General features: G+C 43.5%; 1 protein-coding gene across 2 annotated transcripts in view; it reads left to right on the forward strand.

Moving 5' to 3' along the window:
- Positions 1-27106, forward strand: part of CAMK1D (calcium/calmodulin dependent protein kinase ID) — a 376156-nt gene that overhangs the window by 135978 nt on the left and 213072 nt on the right. For both annotated transcript variants that reach the window (XM_063100454.1, XM_063100455.1), the window contains exon 2: positions 18107-18238. In XM_063100454.1, coding sequence (XP_062956524.1) covers positions 18107-18238 — 132 coding nt within the window. The remainder of the gene's footprint in view (positions 1-18106; positions 18239-27106) is intronic.

Genomic DNA, 27106 nt, shown 5'->3' on the forward strand with positions numbered 1-27106 from the left:
AAAAAAATATCCTTCATCCCTATTCCTTCATTCAACAGGGGCGTATTGATCACTTGGCCCAAAGAGTCATGTTTAATTCTTTTCATTTTATTTTCAAGACTGACTGTTCTGACTGCATCACTTTGTTTATTGGCGGTACTTGGTGTTTCTCTGCTCAGAACCATCTCCACCTCGAATCGTCTGTCTGGCTCTGAGATTATTTGAACGGAGGAAAGTGTCTCGTACATCATTCCACGTGCCATCTCCTTGTCATTATTCTGTGATGTGATTCGATACTCCTTCATAGACTGACCAGTCATGAATTTATCCTTTAAAAGACGATTCTCATGCCATAAACTTTCAATTCTGTTTACTATGCAATCATATTGTGGACACTTTTTTTGTGCTTTAGATTAAGTTTTCCTTGCTTTGTCAGTTTTCATTGTCATTATTTCAATGGCTCTGTATTATCATCCCGGTCCTCCTATTATCTTCAATATGACACAGCCCCTCCATTGTAATTGAGTACTTTTTATGGTCATTTTATTAGTACAGAGGTGAATTTGTCTGATAGTAACAGAACTCCTACTAACACGGCATAAACAGATTGAGGGTCTATTATCTCATATAAAAGAATTAAAAAAAATAAATCTAGGGCTAGTGTGGTAGTTCTATGAAGACACAAGGAATGTAGGCTCGTTCTATTTTTCTGTTCTATTACCATTAGAAATGTCTGTCCTCAAGGTCACAAGTTGGCTACTGGAGATCCAGCCATCATGTCCTTCTTCCTGAAGAAGAGGAACAGTAAAGTACAAAAGAATATGCCAGATAGCTGAGCCAGCCCCTATGTAAGAGCTCCTCTGTAAATCTCACAAGGTGACTTTGGCTTAAATCTCATCAGCCACCTTTAGCTGAAGGGGAAGTTGAGAGACATAATTTTGGAGCTTGATATATTAGGGTAATTTTAGCTGTTGTAACAAATAAACCTCTAAGTTTTAGTGGCTTAACATAATAGGGCTTTATTTTTCTCTTGCAGAGTCCAGTATGGACATTCCTGATTGGCTGTAGGTCTTCCACGTGGGGCCCAGGGGACCCCCGGGTTCCTTACATCTTGTGGACTGCTCTCCTCCAGGACCCTGGAGTCCCCTGTGTTTCGTGGGCAGGTGGTGAACTAGAATGGAGAGTCATGTGGGAGGTGTTTCTGGAGTGGCCACATCATTCGGATGCTCCATTGTCCAGGCCCAGTCACATGGCCACATGTACCTGCAAGTTTGGGAACTGGAGTCTAGCTCTGTACCTGGGAATAAAAGAAAGAGGCGAGCAGCTAGCCACTGGGCACACGGTTGCCCCAAAACATTAGGATTTTGTTACCCAGAGAGAAGTTAAGACAAGCTGAGATGCAGGAAATTAGTAGCAGTCACTGTGATAGCCTAATGCATGCTCCTGCTTGCTGTTCCCAGAGGGCCTCTTCTGTCCTGGGTCCCCCCTGCATGCAGGCCTCACAGCCCTGTGCACCACGCCCAGGCCAGGCCCTGACTCTGCCAGGTGCGGGAGATAACAGCAGCCCTGCTGGTTCCCCGTTCTCCAACTTCTTATCATACCGCCGGATTTCTCTCTTTATTCTCTTTTTTTATTACAGTGACTTGTTTTTATTTGTTCAATGTATCCTGGGTTTCATTTATTTATTTATTTTCCTCTAAACTCCTGAGAGCAGGGACTTTATTCTTTTCTTCCATCCTCATTAGTGGTTAACTCTGCTCCATTAAATGATGTTTCCTCCCGAGAATGGCCAATAAGTCCTCTGTGAAATCAGTTCAAAGAAATAATGAGGCCAGGAGTTAAGTAGTTGAAGTTATTAAAACTGTCTGGCCACCATCCAGAGGCCATTCATAGGACCTCCGGGTCTCTTTAGTTATTTTCTAACGTTGTTTGTCATGCATTCTGCGAATGTAGACAAGTTTACTCTAGAAAATTCCCGCTCCTAAAAGATGACTCAAGTGCTGCTGCTTTGGGAAGGTTCGGTGCTCGATATCAGCCAGGCAGAGTTTTGTTTTCTTTCCTCTGAGTTCTTGTCATGTTTTGTGAATATATTTTGTGGAGGGCCTATCGAAATAGTTAGTATTAACCGATCATGCCAAGTAGTGAGTGTGTAATTTCCCTCTTCTCATTTAATCCTTTCAATAACCCCATGAGGTATGTGGTGTCCCTATATTTTATAGACGAGGACACAAACTCAGAGAGGGCAAGTAACTTGCCTGAACGCTCTTCAGAGTGAGTTAGGGCCTGTTCATTATTATGTTGGGATGGTATGCATGAACCGGCACTGTCCTGAGGGGACCAGGACCCCGGATCTCTTCCTCATGCCCCCAAACTCTGCAGTTTCCCGAGGGCTCTGTTGTCTGTTATGCCTCTGGTTAATTCTTTTTTTTTTAAATCATAAAATATTTCAAATTTACCAAAAAGTACAGGAAAATAAACGAACAGACTACCATGTACCTACCACCCAGATTGAGCAAATGTTAATTAACATTTTGCCATATTTGTTTCAGATTTCTTAAAAAAAAAAAAAAATCACGGCTACCGCTATATTCCATGTCTTAAAACCACTCCGCTCCCTCTTTCCTCCCCAGAGGCAACCTGTACTTGAAGCTGGTGACATCTTTGTTGTGTCTTTGTGCTTTCACTGCATACGTGTATATTATGTGCCCAAACAATGTAGGGCTTAGTGTTAGTGTGAATGTGCCTGTGTGTTTTATAGTTTGACGTAAATGGAATCGATACTGTAGGTGTCTTTTGGTAACCTTTTTTTTTTACTCATGTTTTCAAGGTTTATCCCTGTTAATACATGTAGATCTCATCATTTAATTTAACTGCTACCCAGTATTCCACTATACCATAGCTTGCTTTTGCCATTTGGGATGTTTACATTTGGGGTATTTACCTCCTTCTAGAGAAATACATACAACTCTAACTCATTCTTTCCAATATCTCTATAATATTTCATGGTATGGATGTACCATTCTGCTCTTACTAGAAATTCATGTTGTGTTCATTATTTTTCACTTCTTTACAGTGCTGCAAAAAGCATCTTTATACATATATCCTTATATAATGCTTTTATTTTTATAGGATAGCATTCTTAAAATGTAATTTAACAAGGATAGCCAGATTAGTTTCCAAAAATGTTGTAGCAGTTTGTGCTCAGCAACTTTCCCACATTCATTTACCTTTTCCCAACCTGCTGAAAAAAACAGCTGTCACATTGTGGTTTTATTTAGCATTTTTTGGACTACTAGTGAGGTTTGAGCCTCAGTTAATATGCTCTTGGCCATTCTGTGAATTGGGTAATGGTATCCTTGCCTGTGTTTCTTTGTAGCATGGGAGCATCGTGGCTGGGCATAGTTTCTGTGAACAGTGCCCAGGTGGCTTAGTGGGAAGTCCATGGTGTACTAGGGAAATTAACTCTTTGCTAATATTTTATTTGTAAGACTTCAATATTTTTGCCTTTCCAATAAGATCTTTGGGTTTTGCATCTTGCTTAAGAAAATTTACTCATGCACATCCTCTAACTCTTTTCTCCTAAAATGTTTCTGATATTTTCATTGTATTCTTTTATGTAGAAATTACTAATCTACATGTACTCTTTAAAAGAAGCCAGATTTTCTCTGTGTGTAATTACAGCATGGCGAAGGCATCAGAACTCATTTACTTAGTATCTCTTGCTTGGCTGCTGTATCAAATGCTACTGAGGAACAATGACATGATGTGTTCTCGAATTTTCCTTTTTAAAATTTACAGTTTGATCTTTTCTGTTCAAGTACTGTGAAGCTCACGGAGAGAGAAAGCCTGCACCCACAAAGAAGGGAGACCTGTTGGGTTTAGATTATGCTGGGTTGGTATTTTTGTTTTAAAATCAAATGAAGAAACAAGGCATTATAATTGCCCCTGATATTTACCCTCAGGAAGGATGCCAGGACTGAAGAGTCCTAGAGATCTGACAGACAATCTGTTTAGCTCTGCAATCCTAGTGTTTATGAGGCTTTGAGACATGTGACTTTTTCCTGTAGGGAAGGAAGGGAGCTCATTTTGCTACTGCTCAGGAGATATGTCTTGATTTCATGGTGAAAACAATTCATGTATCCAGTTTTTGTTTTTAAGCATACTTTCCAGAAGCATAGATGTATGTGACAAATGAAAAAAAAAATGTTTAATCATCTTCGTATTACATTTTTTGTGTGTGGTTTAAATACATTTCCAGAACATTCTTTTATTGATATTAGAAATGACTTGCCTTTATGGGGATGAAGTGCCAGCTCCAGGAAGGGCCAGGCCCTCGCTAGGATGGGTAGACCACTTGCTAGGCATTGGCAGATTAGCGCTTAGATGTATAACAAGGCAAGTCTGGAGTTCGCCCTGGCAGCAATTTTCTGAAGGAGGCAGCAGTGGAGCATTATGATTACGTCCATTTTACAGGTGGCAAACCTGAGGCCAAAAAAAAAAAAAAAAAAAGGATGAGTCCAGGCAGCTTCATGGGAGAATTCAGGCAAGAGCAGAGGGCCTTTTCAGAGCTTAGGAAGGCACTCTGAGTAAATTGATATCAATTCTACTTTTTAGGGATGTTAAAGACAAAATGATTCAATGACACTTAAAGCACGGGAAGAAGACTTTATTCAGGACCATGGTGATGGCTGTAGGGACCACGACAATGGGGTCTTGCAGTGGAAGAGAGAGATTGGGCTCAACTCTGAATAAACACAGCATGGGCAAGTGGGGATTTATAGTCAAGGAGCAGGGTGGGGGTCAGTGGATGGAATATTGCTAAGAGGAAATGTCAGGGGTGAGGGGGATTCTGGTAAACCCACCTAATGGGATTCTTGCTGAAGACAGGCCAGGGTGACCAAACTTCACCTGGCGGGGGCTGGGGGGTGCGAGGTGGAGGATGAGGAACTTGATCAGAACTTGAAGATGATCAGATATCCAGGGTGGGGTATTCATTCTAAACCAATTTAGCAGTGTTCTTGCTAAAACTGGGTCTTACAAGGAAGTGCACAAATGAGCCTAGGAGAAGGTTCAGGAGCTTGACTGATGTTTGGTCAAACAGAGAGTCTTTGTCAGGGAGTGTGAGAATGATTAGTTAATTTAGCTAGAATTATGGCATAGATGAGGCCAGTGCTGGGCTGGATTCTTTGTGCTTTTTTTTTGTTTTTTCTAGCTCTCATATAGAAGAGAAATGTGTCCTACAACTGTGGATTCACACATCACTCAGGAAAAATGGCCAAGTCTCTGCCCATAGGTCCTAAAGCTCTGTTAGGACTTCCTGGACTCCTCTCCCCCCCTCTTCACACAGCTGCTGGCACCCTGGCCTCCTGCTTTTCTTTAACTAGGCTGGTACCCTTGCCAGCCCCGGAGCCTCTCATTTGTGGTTTTGTCGTCCTGGAAAGGCCTTCTGCCTATGTATGCCTGTGTTCTCTGCTTGTTGCATTTGATTCTCAGCAAAGAGGCCTGCCCTGGCCATTCATCTATAATTGCACATAATATATATATACATACTTATAAATTATTTTTAAACTCTGCCTTATTTTTGTTTATAGCTCTTAGCAACACCTGACGTATATATTTGTTTATACTCTGCCTCCCTTCCCATTGGCATGGGAGCATCTTGGGGCGGAAGCCTGGTTCCATTCGCTTCTCTGTCCTCAGGGGTCTGGCATATAATAGCACCGATACCCATCTGCTGATGAAAGGGCCTGAGCTCTTCACCCGCTGCCAGCTCACAAATGTGTGACCTGGTCATAGAGGCAGTAGCCGGGCCAGGGGCTATATGCCACTGTCCCTCACCACCTGCAGGAGGCATTCAGAGTGACTGTAGTTCAGATTTCTTTGAAAGTGCAGTCAATCATCCCAGGGCCAGAGCTAACTAATGTTTAAACTGCTGATAGTTTCCAGTTTCAGTAAGGACTTACTGCCGAGCAGGTGCTGATGTCTTCATGTGGCACCTTGGAATGTTCCTGGGAAATATGTTTGGGTTTCAGAGGGGGCATTGGTAGGTATGTCCCTTAACCCAAAGCTCTGTCTTGTTGACAGGAATCTCAAGCTCCTTATTGGGTCAATTTGGGGAGATATTTGGGGGCAGGAAAGCCTTTTGGAACCTCTCATTCAAATCACCCTGTCTAGGGAATCTCATTGTTTTTTGGGTTGACCCTATTTTTACCTCTCCTAAATCTCAGAGCAGCCTGTCCCTGAGTGGAAACAGTGCCTGAGTTTCTAATGGACACATTCTGCCTTGCTCGGGGAGAGGGAGGGATGAGCTGCACTTCAGACAGTGGTTTCTTTGCCTTAATGGGAGAAGCTGAGTGGCTTGTGCCTGGGGCCGGGGCCTCTGTGGGAATCAGAGCGTGGAGGTCACAGTTTCTGTCCTTTGAGGCTGCTGAGAGCTGTGTTCATTCACATCATCTCTGATGGGTCGTGACTTCCAGGACCAAGTAATTGAGAGCAGCATGATGACCGATACTTCCATGCTCTGGCCTTCATTTTGCGTGCAGGGTATGGTCTTGGGGAATTTTTTTTCTGGTGGCTGGCCAGTTCACGGATGAAACCCTGGACCTTGGTGTTATCAGCACCACACTGTAACCTCCTGAGCTAGCAGTTTAGCCCTGATCTTTTGTTTTTGTGGGTGGCCACAAGGCAGATTTTCTCTTACTTTTGGCCAGAAATAATGTCATAATCAGCACCTCACAACAAATCGATCAGTAGCCTGTGTGTGCATGATGGAACAGCAAATAAAGCATCTCACCGTGGCACTAAAGCCTACGAGGTCTGAGCTTTTCTGTTCTTTCAGCTGGGATCATGTTAATGTGATTATGTTATAGAAAACGGGAGAGAAGCTGTCAATTTCACTTGAAGATTAAGTTGGTACTATTAATCAGGAAATGAATAATGAGATGTGTGGGCAGTTTAGAAGGAGAAGCAGATGGGGCAATGTAGGGGTCAATCTTGCATCTACTGAGTATTTGTACTTCTGAAAAGAATGAAAATTATGATGTAGAATTTTTAGATGTCAGGGCAATAAGGAGGGGGCCTAATTCTAAAACACTGAGGAGTGGCTTAGGTGCAGAACAGAGAATCCGACTTAAACAATCCATCCGCTCTCCCCTGATAGAGAGTGTAGGTTCATGGAAATGGGAGGAAAGAGAACTCTTGCCTTCAGCCCTTGGGATTGAAGTGTCAGAAACTTAGAAGGAAGCTAAAATTATTGGGGTTCTGTTGGAGGAGTCTCTTGTTAAGAAAGTTTCAGTGAATTTATCCATTATAGCTCAGATTGCCATTTGACACAGTATGGATGAAAATTTGTACAGGCTTTTTGGGGAGCGGGTGTGAAAATATAGTGAGAAAAACCTCTGCACCCAACCCGCTCTTACTCTTTCTGAATTGTGAAATTAGCTACACCCAGATTTGGTGTCATGGTTTTAAGATAAAAGAGCATAACTTTGTCATCAAACCAGGGTTGGAATGTCAGCTTATTACATTATTAGCAAAATTTTAAACCTCTATGAACCTCAGTTTTCTCAGTTGTGAAATGGGCATGATCATGTTACCATACAGGGATACTGGAAGATTTAGAAAATGGTTGGTCAATATTTTTTTTTAATAAGCTTTTAATAAGGCTTTTAATAAGCAGTATTGATGATGGTGATGATAATGGAGATGATGATGATGGACATGGTAATGCTGATGGTGTTGATGACAATGATGATGGTGATTGATGATGATGACGGCAATGATTCTGAGTATGTATCTCCCCTATGCATGTCCTGCTAGTGTCTGTCCACTGCCTCTCTTGCTGTCCCTCTGTCTTCCCTGTCATTTGTGTCAAGCCCATTCCAAGTCCCCCTTCTCCGTGAATGAGTTCCCTAGTGTTATTTATGAAGGGCCTCTATGAGGAAAAGGCTTTCTTCAAAAAGCTGTTTAATTTCTTCGTTGGTGGAGGTGTCCAGGCTCATTGTGACATACCTGCCCTATTGAGACTGGTTATCCACCCAGCACACAGCGGGAGCTTGGCTATAGAATAGGATTGTTGTTGACATTTTGTCAGTGTGGTAGAGCTAGTTGGTTAATCCAGTTAAAACATCTAGTACAAGGCTTTAATTAGCCAGATAGTCATTTTGCATAGATTATTATTGATTATTCTCTTTCAAAAATTTTCTCTGCTTCATTAACTTTTAATGGAAAAAAAGTATGTGTACATGATAAAGTGGGTAAAAAGTAAGTCTCCTGTGAGCCTCATTCTCAGGCCCCTTCCTGGAGGCAACACTTTTACTTGCTTCTTGTCTGTCTTTCCTGAGACTGTGTGAGTGTCTCTGTGTGTGTGTGTGTGTGTGTGTTTTACTCAAGTGGGAGCATAATATAATATACACATTGCTCTGCACCTTTATTTTTTTCACTTAACAATATATCTTGGACACAACAATCATAACAATTTCTTGAACTTGTTAAGACAAGTGAACAGATATGATGTGGAGGGGAGGGGAGAGAGGGAGGGGGGAAGAGGAACAGGTAAAGCGTCACGAAAATCAACTGTAATGTATATTGAGAAGTTAAAATAAAAACAAACAAAAATATAAATAAATAATGTTGACTTAAAAAAACAATATATCTTGGGGGTGATTCCAAATTAATGCACATAAATCTACTTATTTGTTTTAAATGGTTGCATAGTACTCTACTGTATTTTTAGATTGTAGTTTACTTAACCAGTCCCTTATTGATAGATATTTAGCATCTTTCCGATGTTTTGCTATTTCAAACTTCTATTGATTTTTTTTTAAACCAGAACATTGATTTACTATTTTCTTTATGTAGATACAGCCAAATGACCCTTTAATGTAATAATTATTATTATTATTATTTTTTTTTAAGGTAAGGGATTTTTTAAATTTTTATTATTATTATTTTTTTTTTTCGTGACCGGCGCTCAGCCAGGGAGTGAACCGGTCATTCTTATATAGGATCCGAACCCGCGGCGGGAGCGTCGCCGCGCTGCTAGCGCAGCACGCTACCGAGTGCGCCACGGGCTCAGCCCTAATGTAATAATTATTGTACCAATTAAGGATTCTGTGGTTTTTTATGAGGGTGTTTGAAAAAGTAATTAAAGAGTACATTGATGTGTGTTTGTTTAGCTGGAAGCTTAAAAGAATTTTCCTTTAACAGGGAGCCCTGTTGGTGTGATAAGAAAAAAATGACTGGCTCACTTTGGTTCCATGTCAACCTTTGACAAGTGGCAGGAGGACAGCAGAGATAAAGTACAGGAGCCTGTCAGAGAAGTGGAGGGGGAAAGTTTACTATTCAATGAAGCGTGTTCTTTAAAGTATGGCAGTATGCATTCATTTGGAATTTATTTGTCTTCTGCGTTTGGATCAGTACCGGTATTAACAGTACAGATTTAGTGCCATGGAAGAACCTTCAGACCAAAGATGTCACAAGCAACGACTGTGTCAGCATTTTGAGGCCTTCTCTCTGTGACAAGTATTGTCATAACCCAGACCTGCTCCCACGGTTTTAGACAGAGGGATGTGCTTGAAATAAGAATTGCCCTGGGCAGGAAAGAGGCTAATCGTCTGAATATTTAAGAATGTCTCTTCGTGGTTCTTGAACCTGTCCTGGACGGTTGCTTTTCACTGTGGTATTTACCAGCTGAAGAGAAAGATGGGAATTTTGCAGTGAAAAAGAATAACTATTTTGACCAGGAGTCTCCCAGTTCCTAAGCATCTACTTACCAACGTTAAGGACATGTCTCGAATTTGAACTGGTTGGTGAGGCACTGCTACAAGTTAATAATAGTCTGAGTTATAGATTATTTTTTTAAGGGATAGAGTTTTAATGCTTTCAGCTTAAATATGAACATAAACGAAGATATGGCTTACTATATAATTGCCGATTGGAGGGTTTTAGAAGATGCACTTTAGTGAATAAATATATCTAAATGGGATACCAATTTACGTGCACACATATTTGTTCTGGAAGCGTGTGAAAATGAGACTTTTCTTTTTGCTGTGTTTGCTTGGCTGAATTTTATTTTTCAGATTGGGCATGTAGTGCTGAGTTAGCACTACAATATGTCATTAATGGTGTGTGAATTAGTGAAGATTTTTCAATGATGATTCTATCAGAAAGAGTTAATGTCACTTTTTTAAAAATTGCCTAATTTCTGCGGGAAGTGTTGTTAGGCATTGAGACCATCTGACTCTGCTACTGTCTGTTCTTATCCATTTGGGTTCTCTGGGGTCAGTAAGACTGCTGTTGGGGTTAGCAGATAGGTTTTTCCATGTTAAGAATAGATTCTGCTCTGGAACAATAGGTCTAGAAGGCACTCATTTCCTAGATTGTCTCAAGCCAAATATCACCAACTTCATTTTTTGTTGTTTAGGTTTGTCTGTTTTTTTATTCTTACTAGTCCTTAACATTGTCCTGGCTTGACACTGGAAAAATAGTATGCTTTATGGAAAAAAACATTTTAATTTGTGGTCGAAAGCCTGGGAAAAACATCTTCAGGCCCAGTGGCGCAGTGCAGTAATGGCATAGGCTGGAGGCAATGCTGTTAATAATGTTAATAACACAATCAATCTGACTTGTATGTAGAATGACTAAAAAGCATGAAAAGGCAATGAGCCAATAACAGCTGACTCCAAGCTAATAGGGCAGATCATTTCAGCACCATCTGATTATTTCTTGGTCTAATTTGGAATGGATGTAATTTTACTGAGTGCTTGGTTTAGTGTACTGCCGTGAATCAAGAAGACAGCTCTAGAATTCCTGATTCCTGGTGAAAGTCAGTGGACTTTTTAAGGTTTCGCCAACCCAATTTGGCTAACATTTGTGGGGCACCTAAAACAACCTAGTAGGTTGTTGGAGGCTAAATGTCCATTTTGGATTAAATTACTGTTGTATGAGAAAATAATTTATTTTTAAATGATGTGCACTCAGAGCAACCAGCCCGTGCAGAGTATCTTCCTAGATACTGAGGTTAAAGATGATTAGGATTGGGAAAGAAGCAGCCACGGATTCTTGCTTCAGCTTTTTGTAATAGTAATTAGCAGTGAGTAGGTGTGTTAGCCAGTGTATCTCTGGGTTTGTCGCAGCTCTGATTTCTGGTCCCAATATAAGCTGCAGATCTGAAGTCAAGATGCTCTGAATGGCTCTACGAATTTTTAAACTGGAAGATAAATGTCTATCTGTAGTTCACAGAATCCTTAAATGTTTGTTTTTAGCCAAGCATCCTCAGGGCACATGGATTTTGTGCTGCTTTTTCAGGGAACTCAGGAAGATAGGACATTCCCAGAGCCCAGCCTGTTTCTTTTCTTTGCCCTCCCATTGGTCACCTGGATTTCACATCATTTCACTCAGAGAGGACTGGGCCTGTACCCTCAGGTGGGCTTGCTAGCATGGGTGGTTTACCGTAACACCGGCATTCTATTCTTGAAGCTAACTAAAGAAAGCAAAACAAAGCAGCCTTTTCAGAGCCATCATTTATGAAGTAAAAGCATAAGTAGTTGTTTGGAATTCTTCAGTCATTATAGAAAATACAACGCTGCCCTTTAGTCTGGGTAATTCAGCTCTCCAAAGATTATTTCCTCCCGGGTACTTGGCTTACCATCATAGTAAGCTGCCTCTAGGTGATGCTTTGATTTACTCTGAAATGCGGAATAAAATGGGGAAGGATTCAACTTTTGTAATTTGTACATCTTATCTTCAGGTGCAGAAAATATTTAGCATTACAAGAATAACTTTGACCTTTTCAGTAATTTGTCACAGAGTTTTAATTTTGATGGAAACTTGGTATTCTTTTAATAGAACAATGATTTTCTTTATGATTCAAATCAATGTCTTGTCACAACTTGAAATGATGTGATTTTCAAAACACTGGAATTTTTATTTCTCCCACGATTTTGCATTTTCTAAAGTCTTTTTACCGCTATAAAAATCTGCCTTTTCTTTTCTACCAAATTTTACTTATTTAACCAGGACGAAGGTATAGGGGAAGAAATATATCATAAATTCACAAATGTATTATTTTTACCAGTCAGAACAAACAGTGATTATTCAACTGTAGAATATTACTTAAGCATTCAGGCATGTAAGGTCATGGTTTGAAATATATCAGGAAGGACTCAGAGAATTTTAATGCCTCAAGAGAAACCTTTGAGGTTCTTTCTGCCGAGGCTTGCACAGAACTTAGTGGAATACATTATGAAGGAGGAAGGGGACAGTACTGGTTCCTCAACACTGAGTGAAGGTCATTAGAGTGTATTAGTGTTTTTGTGGATCTACAGCACAGGAAAAGTGTGGAAAGCCAGGTGGGGAATCAGAGGAGAGCCCCAAATAACGGTGATCATCGAAACTGCCTTGGGCACCACTCGCTGCCATGCACCAGTAGAGACTCAGAAAAGGGTGACTGTGACGTGTGCTCCTGCTCTCCTTAGGCAAACAGGTGAACTACTACTGTGGCAGGTATGAGAGGGGTAATGTCAGGGTGAGCCGTGAGCCTCAGAATGAAGGTAGCATTCTGTCTGGGTGACAGGCAATTGAGAAAGAGGGGGAAATATACCATCTGGGCCTTTAAAAAAATAAATGGAATTTTGCCAAGCAGAAAGAAAAAGGAGAGACATTCAAGAAAGGGGAGGGGTGGGCATAGCATGAAAGGGCATGGGAGTGTTTGGGAACTGCCAGGTGACTGTGTGGTTGCGTGGAGGTGATGTGTGTGTGCTGGGAGGGGGCTGTGGTCGCAGATGAGCCCGTGAAGTTGGGGTCGGGTTTGGAAGGGCTTTGAAGGCCATGGGTAATCTGCAAAGACAGGAAACCTCGAAGATTCAAATAGGGTGATGACGTAATCAGATCTTTGTTGGAAAAGGAATTCTGGTAGCAGATGGGAGACAGTAAGTAAGCAGTAGGCTTGCGGGGTTGGGGCAGACACCTGGAGGGAGTCGTGGAAGTCATCCAGAGGACCTGACCCCGAGCAGGGGTGTGGGGGACGGAAGCTCAGGAAGGCGTTTGAGAATCTTTTTAGCAGAAGACCTGAATGGACCAGGTGATGGAAGTGAGAGAGAGGAGTAAAGTAGGTTTGTAGGCTGGGGTACTGGATGGGTAGAAATGAGAGAGAACATAGGAGAGAAATGTTGGGATGAGGATACTGTTTTTCACTTTGGTTATGGAGCCTGTTCATGGGGCCAGTAGACAGTTGGACTAGGCTTGAGGGCCCTGCTAGGCAGCTGGGAAGACGAGATTCACACGAGAGGTATTAAACTGTAGGTAAAGGCTAGGAGACCATCAGGGGACAGGTGGGATTTGAAACTAGCGAAGCAACTGAGACTTTCCAGGGAGAGGGCATAGAATAGGAAGAATAGGCTGTAGCTGAAACCTTGGGGATCGTTGATATTTGAGGGGAGGAAAGGAGAGGATGGAGATGGAGAAGAAATAGACATACAGGTGGGAGGAGAGACCTGTGTTGTAGAACCCAGACTAAGAGCGTTTTAGGAAGGAGGTCAAGGCCATCAGTTGTCACACAAAGACCATTAGCATGTGCAGTGAGAAGAAATAATGGGGAAATTCCCGGGGGCCCATCCGCCTGGTCCCAGTCAAGTGGTGGAGGGGGAGGAAGCGGATGGCAGAGAGCAGAGGGGCGCGGTGTCCGGCGAGTGCAGGCCACGTGCCCACTATTTCAAGATGTGTCTGGCTGGAGCGCTCCGCTGTTCAGCTTTAAATGTGCAGTGCTTGTATTTGATGGTTGATAGAGCCTGACCTGCTTTGACCTCTTTGTATTTTTAAATCTTCCTCACTTCTTGTCCCTGCTTTTGTTCCTTGGAATTAATTTTCTTGGGTTGTCTGAAGACTTTATGGGCTCTCAGTTCATTTTCTTTGCTGTAGTCCTTCCTGCCACCTGCTCCCCACCCCTCCCCTCTCTCTCTCACCGCCCCCCCCCCACTGTACTGTGTAGTTACATTGAAAGTGCCCAAACTGTTCATTCATGAGTTTTGTTTCTGCTGTATTTAATGAGCTTTCCTGCAGCAGGGGAAGTGTCTTCAAGTGATTTCTATGTATTGTGGGAACAAGAGCAAGCTATGCTGATCTTATATCCCCTAAGAAGACCAGAGAGCTTTGTCTCTGGAAAGCTTAAAGAAGGCAGATAGATGCACATTGTTTGGCTAAATGGTAGAGCGAGCACATTTGCATGCTCGGGAGTGAGGCAGGCTCCCTGGGAGCAGCTCATGTCAGCCCAACGCAATGCATCAAGAAGGACCTCACTGAGGTCAGGAACGTGTTTTATTTTCTGCCCCTTGGTACCTGTGCGACTGAGCTCAGTATCCTGATCTGTAAAATGGGAGTGACAGTAATTTCTTGTAGACTTTGTGGAGTCGCTGTAAGGATGCGACTAGTTAAGCGCTTTGTAAATATCAAGTGGTACACACCATCTGGTACCGGCACTTATGTAATTTCTTTCTTCTTTAGAGAGGTAATGAGTGAAAAGGTTTATCAGATTTTTCCAACGTGTCCATCCCCAGGCAATGCCATTGAGTGGAACCACACAGACTTTCTTTTATTATTTTTTTTAATGTGGTAAAATATACATAACATAAACTTTATCATCTTAATTATTTTTAAGTGTACAGTTCAGGAGCATTAAGCACATTCACGTTGTCGTGCAGCCATCACCACCGTCCATCTCCACCACTTTTTCATCATCCCAAATGGAAACTCTGTGCCCATTAAACACTAACTCCCCATCCCCCCTCCCCTAGTCCTTGGCAACCACCGTTCAAATTTCTGTCTCTAGTTAAGTGACTCTAAGGACCTCATATAACTGGAATCATGCAGTATTTGTCTTTTTGTGTCTGGCTTATTTCACCTGGCTCATCCATGTTGTAGCATGTGTCAATTTCCTTCCTTTTTAAGGCTGAGTAATGTTCCATCAACTATATACACCACAATTGGTTTATTCATTCATCCATCGATGGACACTTGGATTGTTTCCACTTTTTGGCTGTTGTGGATAATGCTGCTATGAACATTGGTCTATTAGTCTGTTTCTGTTGCTTATAACAGAATACCCAAAACTGAGAAAATATGAAGAAATAACATTTATTTCTTAAAGTTCGGAAACTGGGATGTCCACAGTCCATGGAACACATCTGGTGAGGGCCTTCTGGGTGGTGGTGACTCTGCAGCGATGCAGGATATCACATGGCAAATCGGCTGAGCAAGAGAGCCAACCTTCTCACTTGCTCCCATTTTAAAGCCATCAGAACCATGCCCATGATCAATGAATTAATCCATTGACCTGGGCACAGTCATTTGGATCCAGTCACCCCTCAAAGGCCCTACCTTTCAGTGACTGTAATAAGATTTCCCACCTTTTTAACACTATTACCATGGAGGTGGAGTTCCCAATAGGTAAACCTTTGTGGGACACGTTTAACCCATAGCATTAGGTGTGCAAATATCTGTCAAGTCCCTGCTTTCCCTTGTTTTGGTTGTGTATGTAGGAGTGGAGCTGCAGGCTGACTTTCATCCTGAGAGAATGGGACTCCAGCCTTGGCTCTGCAACTCTCCCTGGTGATGACTGGTGGGGATCCCTTGACTGTCTGGGCCTGCCCCACGCCCTGTCACAGGAGCCTCCCTGGCTGGCTCATGTTTATCAAGGCTGGGCTGTTTTGCACAGGAAGCTCGTAACATATCTGCACCCCATTCTCCTGCCCTTGCCATAGGGTCACAGATAGTTCATCCCTCCCACCGTCAGGGCAAAGGCAGAGAGACCCTGGATCAAGGGGCACCACTGTCTCACCTTGTTGTCAGCTTCCTGCCAGAGCCCAGCAGTACTGGCTCTGACATCTCGGTCCCCTCCCTAGACTGTTGTCCCTTAAGAGCTGGACTATGCCTCAACCTCACTTCTCACTGTTTCCACAGAGCAAGGTGGCACTTTTCTCTAATGGGCTCCTGACATCCACAGCTGAGGGTCCCCTTTTAAGCAGGGTATCTGCTCTGCATAGGCTGTAGTGTGTTCGTGTTCACACAGATCCCGCAGTGGACGGAGCAGGGGTGGGTGCAGCCGAGGAGGAGAGGTCTGGGAGCTGCTCTCACCCTGTGTAGTCCATTTTCTGTTTCTTTTAACAGAATACCTGAAACTGAATAATGTATAAAAGACAGAATCTATTTTTTACATTTTTGGGGGCTGGGAAATCTATGGTCTGGGGGGCACACCTGATAAGGTCTTCTTGGTGGTGACTCTCTACAGCAAGGCAGGGTATCACATGGCAGGGATGGTGAGAGCTCTCTCATGTGCATTCCTTATAAAGCCACCAGTCCGCACCCGTGATAACTCATTACCTCATGAATGGATTAATCCTCGTGATCCAATCACCTCTTAGAGGCCCCACCTTTCAAACCGTAATTGGATTTCCCACACTCTTCACACCATTACAATGGGGATCAAGTTTCCAACACATGAACTTTTGGGGGACATGTTTGACCCATAGCACAGCCCAAGCCCTGGCAGTTGGTTGCTGCTGCTGAAGGGCTTCTCCACCTTCTGGAAAATAGACTTGGTAAATCCGACAGACTCAGGAGAGAAACCATTGTGGTGTTGTCAGTATTAGGACTCACACGTGGTCCGCAGCCAACAGGGAAAGTGGAAATGAATGAATGGAGTTATCTGGGGTCGAATCACTCATGGCACTTGAATCCTGGTCTTTCCCCTTGTTCTGACATTTTCCATTTGGGTATTTTGTGAAATGACTGTCTTCTGCACCTCAGTTTTATATAATTCGATATAGACCTTGATGGTGGATGAACTTCTCTCAGGAGGATTCATGTTCCAGTAGAAACACTGTCCCCAAGACTCACAGTTAATCGCCCTATCTGGAAGTGAATTCCGCTCACTGGAAGGGATTTTTAAAATATCTGTTTGTCCTCCTTTGGCCTGTGACAGAGTGTACATCCCTGTCCAATGGGTAAGGAGAGGGAAAGGAAGGCCTCCTCTCCTAGCTTAGGCATCTCTCTGATAACGACTGAAGAACGTAGTCCCTGAGGCCCTGGTATTGGTTGACATTGGTGCTTCCAGTGGTTTCTTTTGAGACAGGAGAGTTTGTCTCTAATTATAGTTGTGTAGAAGCCATCTTTAGAGTCTCTCTGAGGAAGTAAGTGTTGCTCCTGAAAGTCTAGGGACAGAGAATGACTCAGTGGGTTTTGTATTTCCTTGGTCTGTGTGCACGCAGCCTGCGTCACTGAGGTCTGGAGACAGTGGAGGACGCTGTTTCTGTGTCAGAGTCATTAGGAGAGTTCTGTCCCCAGCCCAGTGTGGCACCCAGGCCACGCCTGCTGGCACATACAGGAGGTGGCTCTCAGGCACTGCCTGCAGGGCTCGCTGACCACAGTGGGTGCCCTCCAGCAAAACAGGTTCTCTGTCCCCACATGTCCTGGTTTCAGCTGGCTTTTCTGCTGTGTGCAGAATTAAACGTGTATTTTCAGGCAGGAAAGTCTTCCCTACTGTGTGGTTCTTGTTTGTTGGTTTGGTTTACAGAGGAAATAAGCTGCTTATTGAAAACTTACATCCCCCTACCACTTAATTAACCCTGTGTCAATACCACATGTCCCACAGCTCCCACTGTAATTATATCCTTACCTATCTGTGAGAGTGAATCCCACATTTGTGAAGTGCTCTGACATGGTCTGTGGGTGAAATGGCCTGTGGTAAAACTGGGAATTTTAGTGGGACTTTCTAGTCTGGGTGGGGGCGTGAGGGTAGTCTTCCTCTGCAGGAGGAACCTCTCTGGGAGCTTTCCTGTTGGCTCCAAAGTGATGCCACCATGGTGTGCAGCTGGTAGCAGGTGGCACTGGAAGGTGGCCAAACCCATGTCAACATCCACATGTCCTTTCGCATGAAGGCATGCTCGTCTGCGTGTATTTCTTTGCATAAAGGTGTTTGGTAAGGAGCTGTGCTGGACAGAAAGTAACAATACTGCCTGTAGTCACGCCCGTCACGCCCATGTTGTTGTTACTTAAACAGTGGTGGTGGCATTAGAAGTGCCACTGTGAAACCCAAACTGAACCCGATCTTCTTTCTCTCCCTCTTTGTTCACAGTGGGGCCTTTTCGGAAGTGGTTTTAGCTGAAGAGAAGGCAACTGGAAAACTCTTCGCGGTGAAGTGTATCCCTAAGAAGGCGCTGAAGGGCAAGGAGAGCAGCATAGAGAACGAGATAGCCGTCCTGAGGAAGTAAGTGCTGGTGGCCCTCCCCTTGCACACTGCATCCCCTCCACATCCCCGGAGCGCCCTGGCTTCCTGGGCCACAGAGAGGGGTGGGCTCTGCAAATGACCGACATTTATGCAGCGCTTTCAAAGCATGTGAAATAAGGATCCGTTATCTTTTATAACATTCACACCAGTCGTTGAAAGTAATTATTATCCAAAGAGCACAACTGTCAGGCAGACTTGGTTTTGAACTGAGACCCTGCCACTCACTGTTCCCAAGTGACCTCAGGCCAGAGCCCTGAGCCTCTCTGTAAAGTGAAGTTAATAATAGCTCCCTTGCAGGGGCTTCTAAGGGTTAAGTGAGATGTTAGCACACGTTTATGGAGTGCTTACCACAGGACCCACCACATGGTACATGCTCAGTGAAGGGGAGCTGCTGCCACCACTGCTTCGAGTGCTGTGATTGCTGCCACCACTGCTTCAAGTGCCGTGATTGTTGTCACTTTGTAATAAGGAGATGAAGCTCACAACATAAACTCACATGTCCAAAGCCTTGCAGCTCTGTGTGGCAGAGCCTGGAATACCAAACCCTCTCAGTCAATTTCCACACTTTTTGATGGTTTCTGCCACTCTCTGCCATAGATGTGGCACCTGGCACCTAGCAGGTTCTGTAGAGTTCGCTGTTTAAGTGCTTCACCTCTTTATTGAGTTTTAGTTTTGCTCCCCATGTGTGATAGAACCAAATCAAAATCTCATCCCCTCCAATGGAATGATACATGCAGAATAATTCTGACATGACTGGATGCACCCCAAAGATGATCTCTCATTAGTGTGGTGTCCAGCCCTGTTCCCCAAACTGTCATGTTTAAGCTGTTCCATTATATGTCACGAGGTTTGGGGGAACAAACCCTTATATGGCACCTGCTTTTGCATGTTTGGAGTTCATCCGAGCAGCATGCTGTGGAAATTTTTCAGAGTTGCTATTAATAAAAGATGTTCAAAATATCCTTGAAATTTTTGGGGTTTGGAATCAGCACATAGCAAGAATCCCTGTACAGATAAACAAAGCAGATTGAGAACATGCCTTCTAGGGCCTCAAAACAAAACCTTACACTCCCCACATTCTTCTTGAGTAATCCATCTCCCCCAATTCTCTCTGTCTGGGACCACAGTGCCCCCATTGAACAGTGCTTCACCACCACCCGTACAACCCCGTACAAACCCTGAGGTGGTCAGGACAGTCTATCCTGTCCCGACCCGTGTGTGACGCAGAGAGGAACCCACAGCATATGTGATGTGTGTTCCAGGACAAATGGGTCTAGATAGCTTTTTAGTGTAGGGGTTTTTGCTTGTTTGTTTGGTTTGTTACTAGGTTCTCTGGATTGTCTGTTAGGAACCCCGTGAGTTTCAGATTGTCCTAAGGAGGATTGCAGGAAATGATTCCATGGAAGAGAATCTGTAATAACAAATTAAGTACATTAGCATCAAGCAGGAAAACACTATGTTAATGAAACATTTAGTTAAATTGCCCATTTCCCAATATGAAATCAGGACTTGGAGAAGAAATTATTTGCTAGTGACATTGTCACCAGACACATTACAGATATTTGACATTTTAGATGGAATTCTGGGTGGGCTGAGAGCTTTCCAAAGGTTCTATGTTGGACACAGGGCTGTCCACTTGCAAATTGAGGGTGGTGCCCTTATTTTTATGTGACTCCCTTATGGGCTTAGAAGTAAAATAGCTGAGGAAGTCAGTTTTTATTCTTAGTGTTGTTTTGCACCCACATGGGCAGGGGCACGGATGTAGGCTTTATACGCCAGCCCTCGTTGATGCCATGGACATTCTGCTGTAATTAGGGGCACTACCCTGTGCCTCATTCAAATAATCACTTCCAGGGAGAAGGCATTTAAAACCAGGGATGGCCAGGGATTTGGGATAACTTGTTTTGATAGTTTCTATTAGCTGTTGGGTTGCCTTGAAGTACAACCCTTGTTTCAGGAGTAAAGAACAAATAAATGATTTCTCAAGTGATAAGAAAGGTGATCTGTCTCCTGTTCTGATTTATTTGTTGGTGCTCAGCAAATGATTCACATGTGGAATAGAGGCAATTCCACATCCTAAGCAGCTATGAGCTGGAAAGACAATAGTTTGGAATCACTCTTAGAATGTTGTCATGGAGACATTCATTCATCTAATGAATATTGTTAAATCCCCACTGTGCATCAGGTGGCACTGCTAGGCACTGAGCTTAAGAGGTAAGATGCAATTCTTGCCCTCTGGGAGCACACAGTTTTGTTACTGAGTGCAGTGAAATTGTAGATGCCGTGGTAGGAGCAACACCAGGGCTCAAGTGTAGGGATGTCCAGTTCTTCCTTTGGGGTAGGGTGTATGCAGATGGGAAAGGCAGAAAGGCAGAGGGACGTTCCAACCAGAAGGAGCAGACCAAACAGAGGACAGGAATTAGGGGGCAAGCTGGTGTACTGGGGAACTCCAAGTAGTTCATCTGACTGCTGCAAAAGGTTCAAGGTGGGGCATGGGGAGATGTCAGGTTGGAGAAGTAGGATAGTGGAGAGCCTTGTGTATCCCACTTCTTATTTTGAACTTTATCCTGTAGACAGTGGGGAGCCACCAAAGTGTTTTAACGAAAGGAACAATGTGATCAGGATTGTTTCATGAAGATTATTGTGGCAGAATTCAGAAGGATAGATTGGAGGGGGCAGGACTCTATACGTGTAGGGAGTTAGGAGGCCATTGGAAGGATCTGGTGGAGAAACGAAGAAGCAACAGATTAAATCAGGAGCCATGGAGCTGGGATGGAAGATACAGATACGAGGGTGTGAACACGGTGGGGTCTCTCGGACTCAGGGATTTGGAAGGAGTGGGGAGAGGGCTGAGGGAGAGATGGGATTCTAGGATAACTACTAGGTTTCTGATGTGGATGGCTGGGTGGATAAAGACCTCACTAACTGAGAGCAGAAATGCAAGAGCAGGAGGGCAAGTGATGAGTTCTGATGTGGACATGCTGAATGTGGGGGTCTTGGGGACATCCAGGTGCAGATGACCAGTTGACCATCCAGGTCTGGAACTCAGCTGTGATCTGGGCTTACTGGGTGGTAAAGTTTTCTGAAACAGCAAATTCAACAGCAACAACAACAACAACAACAACAAAAACAACCTTTTGGTTCTTTACATAACTAAGCTATTATAGATGTGATCCCACATGGACCTGCTCTGTTCTGAATTCTGCCACATATCCTGATCATTTGTATATTTCCCCACTTTTTCATCCAAGTAGGCCCATTTAAGAGACTGCTTGCCCTCCTCCTATGTGCTGAGTTTATTGTAGGGTGAGAGATTTATTTATTTCATTGGATTAAAGTCATGCAGCTAATATATCCTTAAGGATGTCTTTGTACTTGCTCTGAAAATAGTTCCAAAATGAATTTTCTACTTGATAAGTAGATATTAAATCATGCTCCGAGGGGAAAAAAAACCCTGATAAGCGTCGTGGTAGGCTGTTGCTATGCGGCAGAGAGAGCTGCTGGCCTGTCTCTGGCAAATCTATATGATTCAGCACGAGCTTTTCCAGGAATGGTTAGCTGCAGTCCCACCAATGAGCATTTTCTGCATTATGGCATATAACATCATCAGCGTTATCCACCTCGGGTTAGATCATAGTTTATGGTTTCTGTGGTATTATTTATTTAGAGGACAGGCACTGCCCAAATCTAATTTCAAGGCAACACATAAAGCACTTTTGCAGGAGTAGAAAGGCAAATGCATAAACAGCCTGCATTTAAATGGGAGAGGGAGGGAGAGGAGATGCATAAAGCTGGAAAGTGGGTGGAGCAGCAAAGTAGATCCAGAGCGACTCTTTTGCTCAGTCGGGAAGGCTCAGTTTCCCAGACTGAGGCTCAGACTGGTGAAAGAGGTAGTGTCAGAGTGAAATATGGCCCCAGAACTCAACATGCTGTTCTGATGGTTACTTTGTAGGCTGCAGAGATTGCCTTGCGGAAGAGGCCTGGGCAGGAACTGTTTGGAAATTGCATGTTCTCATCTATCTAGGTACATGGGAGTCTCAGCTGATGGTCTCTGCCACTTTCTCTAAAGCACTGGTTCTCAGCCCTGGCTGCACATTGAAATCACCTGCGATGCTTTTTAAGCTCCTATGCCCAGACTTCATCCTAGACCAATTGGGTTAGAATTGGAGGTTATGGCATTGGAAAATTGAAAAAGCCTCTCTCCTGCCCCCACCCAGTGATTCTAACACAGAACCTATTCAGTGTGGAGAACAGCCGCTCTCAGGCCTTCTCCTCCTGGTCTCACCTTCCAGGGGGTGAAGCTGCTCTTTATCCATCCAGGTGCATGGTAGATACTTACAGATGCATGCACATGCCAGCCGGCTTCCTTTAGGTGAGAAATTTCCTTGAGAGGAGAGAACTCAAGTGTGGTCCCTTTGGAAGAGCTGGATTTCATCATGAGAAGGTGAACTGACTTGAGTCCCTCATGCCATCAGTGGGGAGCAGGCACTGGCCTCGCTTGTGGAGAGTGGCTGGAGAGATAGGGGCACTGGTGGTAGTACCTGGCCTGGAGAGGCTGGCGTGGGTGTTGTCAAGTCAGCACGGGGTGGAACTGGGCACAGTATTGGGGTCATGGCTGCTGAAGACAGCAGATGCCAAAGCCCAGCCTAGGTTGCTGGGCTGGAGCCCCCAAAGGCCCTCAAGGTCGGAGTTGGTGATGGAAAGCATGGTGGGAGTGGGCCTTCTGGATGGAGTGTGAGTTGGCCCCTCAGCCCGAGGAGCGCAGGACTTCAGAGGCCAGGGCAGTAGCTTAATTCTTTGGCCACTTTAGCCCAGACATCCTCCCCTTAGTGCAGACTCACTAGAGGGAAGGCAGATTCTGCGCCCAGACAGGAAGACAGCTGCTTTGGGATTAAGTCATAGCCTCCAGTGAAAGGCTTAGATGTCCATGAACTGGTGGAAATCTGGCGTGCTCCTGATCCTGCAGCAATGTTCTAATGGGAGGCTGGTCCCATGCACTTGTTTAAATCACTGCCAAGTGCTAGTTTATTGTGTTAGAGATACATACACTTCAATAGAAAGTCATTGACTGGAGGTGAACAAAACCATTTTTCTAATAACAAAATGGCTGAGCTGTTAAAGCCAGTGGTTGAATTTCTCAGGCACCAATAGAGCTTTTTAAGGATCTATCTGATCTGCCTAGAAGGGGATGTTCTGAAATAGAGAGACCCCTTCTCTGGGAAGGTAGCACAGGCAAGAAGTGTGAAATGTAATGGCTAAAAGCCATGTGATGACAAACAGGAGCAGGTGGATCTCCTATGATCCTAGAACCCTCAGCTGCCTGGGGAGATCCATCCTGAAAGTTATCTTGATTTTGTGGGGAAAAACCATGCAATTCATATAACAGTGTTTGAGGGATGCAATAAGTTATTTGGTGCTGGTTATTGTTTTATGTTGTGTGTGTGGTTAAAGTCAGAACCTTGCCAAGCTTTGGGCACGTGTGAGCTTGTCTACTGAATGACCCTAGGTCTTCCGGAATCCTAATATAATCTATCCTGAAAGCATCTAATTGCAGAAAAGAGTTGACAGTCTTCCATATGGCCCTGCCAGAGACCTGAACTCAGAATCTTGCCTTTTTGGGGGAACTACCTCTTTTTTTGCTCTAAATCTAGGCCTTTCTTTGTATTTCTCGGAGTCCTGCTGAACTTCCTCCCGAGTGAGGTAGTTTTATTTGCCAGGTAGACAATAAATTCAGCTTTATTTTCCCCACCATCTGGCTGTCGTCGTTTCTTTCATCCTGACTGCGTGTGTCTACAGACAAAATGAAATGGGTCTGACGCCAATGCAACTGCACAGCTGGGGCTTCCAGGCAGCCTTCTCCTGGTGCTTTGTCCACAGCAGGTAATCAAGGAGCATTTTTTTATTTGACTAGAGATCCAGATTCAGTGCATTTCTATTAGTAATAGTAACTTCTCAGACGTTGCTTACATAACTTCTTGAATTGAAGGAAAATAGAATTGGCTGTATCCCTCAAAACTGGGATGTCCAAACTAGCTCGAGCAGGTGTGTCGTGTGTCTATCTCTCCAGGGACTGTGTGTCTCTGGGGCCTCTCCCTGCCTGTAGTTTCTGCTTCCCAAATGTTGCCTGAAGCGTGGCTCTCATGGAACAGTCGGTCAGTCTCCCTTTCTCCAGTCCTTTCTCCCACAGCACTGTGTGAGTGAGTGTTTAAGTGTATAATATTGGCCCTCTCTACTTCAATTCCAAAAAGCCACCTGCTTGATAGAAGGGCAACTGCTTGGTAAACAAGCCCCCCACCTTGTGATTCGTCTCTCCAGTTCTCTCCTCCCACCCTCATCTCCATGTCAGTTCAGTCCCTCTGAAAGGAGCACGATTGCCTCCGTGTCCCCTCCCATCCTTTCCTGCTGCCGTTTGACCATTCATCTCCTTCACGATGCACCCTTGATTGTCCTTGCCTAAGGGGGCCCTTCCTTTGGAGACCCCACAGCACCAAGCTTTCCCTCCATCACTCCTGCCTGAGCCTGGTGATGTCTACCTCTCGGGATGGAGGGTTTCCTGAAGGTAGCCCTGAACTAAAGGCATGACAACAAGAGTGAAGGCAAGGGGAGGGGGTCCCCAGGTGAGATTAAGGACTTTAGAAACATGGGGGCTTGGGTACTGATTGGGCAGAGAGGATTTAAGGGAAGGGAGAAATGAACACTGAGTTCCTACTCTCTGGCTTTGGAGATTGTATTAGTCAGGGTTCTCTAAAGAAACAGAACCAATAGATATATAGAGATATAAAGGAAGATTTATTATGAAGGATTGACTCATGCAGTTATGGAGGCTGAGAAGTTCTATGATCTGGACAGCAAGTGGTGTAATTTAATCCGAATCTGAAGGCTTGAGGACCGGAGTGCCAATGTCCAAGGGCCGGAGATGGACGTCCTAGCTCAAGAAGAGAGAAGACATTCGCCCTTCCTCTGTCCTTTTGTCCTATTCTGGCCCTCGACAGATTAGATGGTGCCCACTCCCATTGGTGAGGGTGGTCTTCTTTACTCAGTCCACTGATTCAAAGGCTAATCTCTTCCAGAAACAGCCTCACTGACACACCAGAAATAATATTTTACCAGCTTTCTGGGTATCCCTCAGGCCAGTCAAGTTGACACATAAAATTAACCATCACAGTGACAAGGTGGGTGGCAAGTCCCTCAACCACTATGGGGTGTTCTGGAAGAGAGGCAGGCTTGAGGGGGAGGTGGTTCTCTTATGGCAACAGAGCGTACTTAAATCTAGTCTGGCTGTTCCTACCACCTTTTATACTATATATATTACTCTGTAGATATTTAGAGTACTTGAAGAAACAGTGTTTTATGACGCTTTTGGAAACTGTCAGCTCTTTGGGTGCTTATTTTCTTGTGCTATCTCCCCGTCATTTAAGCTGGATGTTTGCTTAGGGAGTTCAGCTTTGTGCGGAGTAGTTGGTGGTTTAAATTCCCCTAATAATATATTTTGGCAAATATTTTCTCTCTTCTTCTGTAAACTTACTTAGCTAATGATTTATACAAATTTCCCTTAAATGATTCCAAGGTAAGTGTATATATATCTTGAAGTCTAATATTCCTAAAAAGTCAGAACAACTTACATTGGAGAATCACACTACACAAAGGATTAAATACAAGGAGTTCTGAGATAGACTAGGATGGCAAATACAGAAAAAGAAATAAATATGTACCAAAAGTTTGCTGTTTCATTTTTGTTAAACTTTAGGTTGTATCAATTCTATCTTCTACATGGTTTTGGCATTATTTATATAGGTAGCTAAATTATTTTAGTAAAGCTTTATTTATGATTCACTATATATTTTAAATTATATGTAATTTGATGCATAAATTTTATTTTAGAAATTCAGTCCAGGGTTATCATTTGGGTGGTTTAAACAGTTGTTTACCATTTTAAAGCTATATAACTCTTTTTGTCAAAGCTTAAAATTGAGGTCAGAGGCTTCAAAGCTTAAATTTGAGGTCTTAAGCCAGGTTTTGGGAAATATGCAATTGGAGGGATTATTTTTTAAAAAGAGTAGTTGCATGGAATTTGATAAATGGGATTTAATATCTTTTTTCTTTTTGCAATTTTCATTTTTTCTTTTATGACTTTAAAAAATAGTCTTGACTGTATGGTTTGGACAAGTAGTAGGTAGGTATCACTTGGGAATATAAAGATATTTGTTAATAAATGCAGTGCTGTGCTGTAATAGATATGGTGTTTTTGGTTCTTGTTGAAGGCTCCAGAACTGATGGTCTATATGCACATATATGTGTATAAGTATATGCCTGTATGTAAATATACTATATGTATGTATGTGAATATACATATATGTACACATATTTTAAATACATCTCCACTTTTTATATCTTTCTATTGAAAAGCAATACATTCTTTTGCTTCGTTGAGTAAATGGACCCCCAAGGCTGTCAACAATATGCTGTCTAGGGTACCTGAAAAAGATAGTAAGGCATGTGAAAAGCCTTTTTGAACTTTAAAATGTTCCAATATTAGGTATTATGCAAATATTAGGTATTCTCACGCTCGTCGTACTACTGGATAACAAGAGTATATCTGTGAGAGAGAGGGCAGAGCAGAGCTGTTTTGTCCATTTTATGGAAAGAGAAACTGAGGTGCAGAGTGTGTCATTTGGTGAGTGATGGAGCTGGGGAGACAGCAGAGAGCTCACACTTGAGGAGCTGGTCTCCGTCTTTTAGGGTACCCAGCCTCACCTTTGGTAGAAAATCACTACTGGAACTTGGCAGACTCTAAGAATAACTTCCAGGAAACCGAAGTCTTATGACTCCCAACGAATAGTAAGAAAT

This window comes from Cynocephalus volans, chromosome 6, assembly GCF_027409185.1.
Source record: "Cynocephalus volans isolate mCynVol1 chromosome 6, mCynVol1.pri, whole genome shotgun sequence".
Classification (NCBI taxonomy): Eukaryota; Metazoa; Chordata; class Mammalia; order Dermoptera; family Cynocephalidae; genus Cynocephalus; species Cynocephalus volans.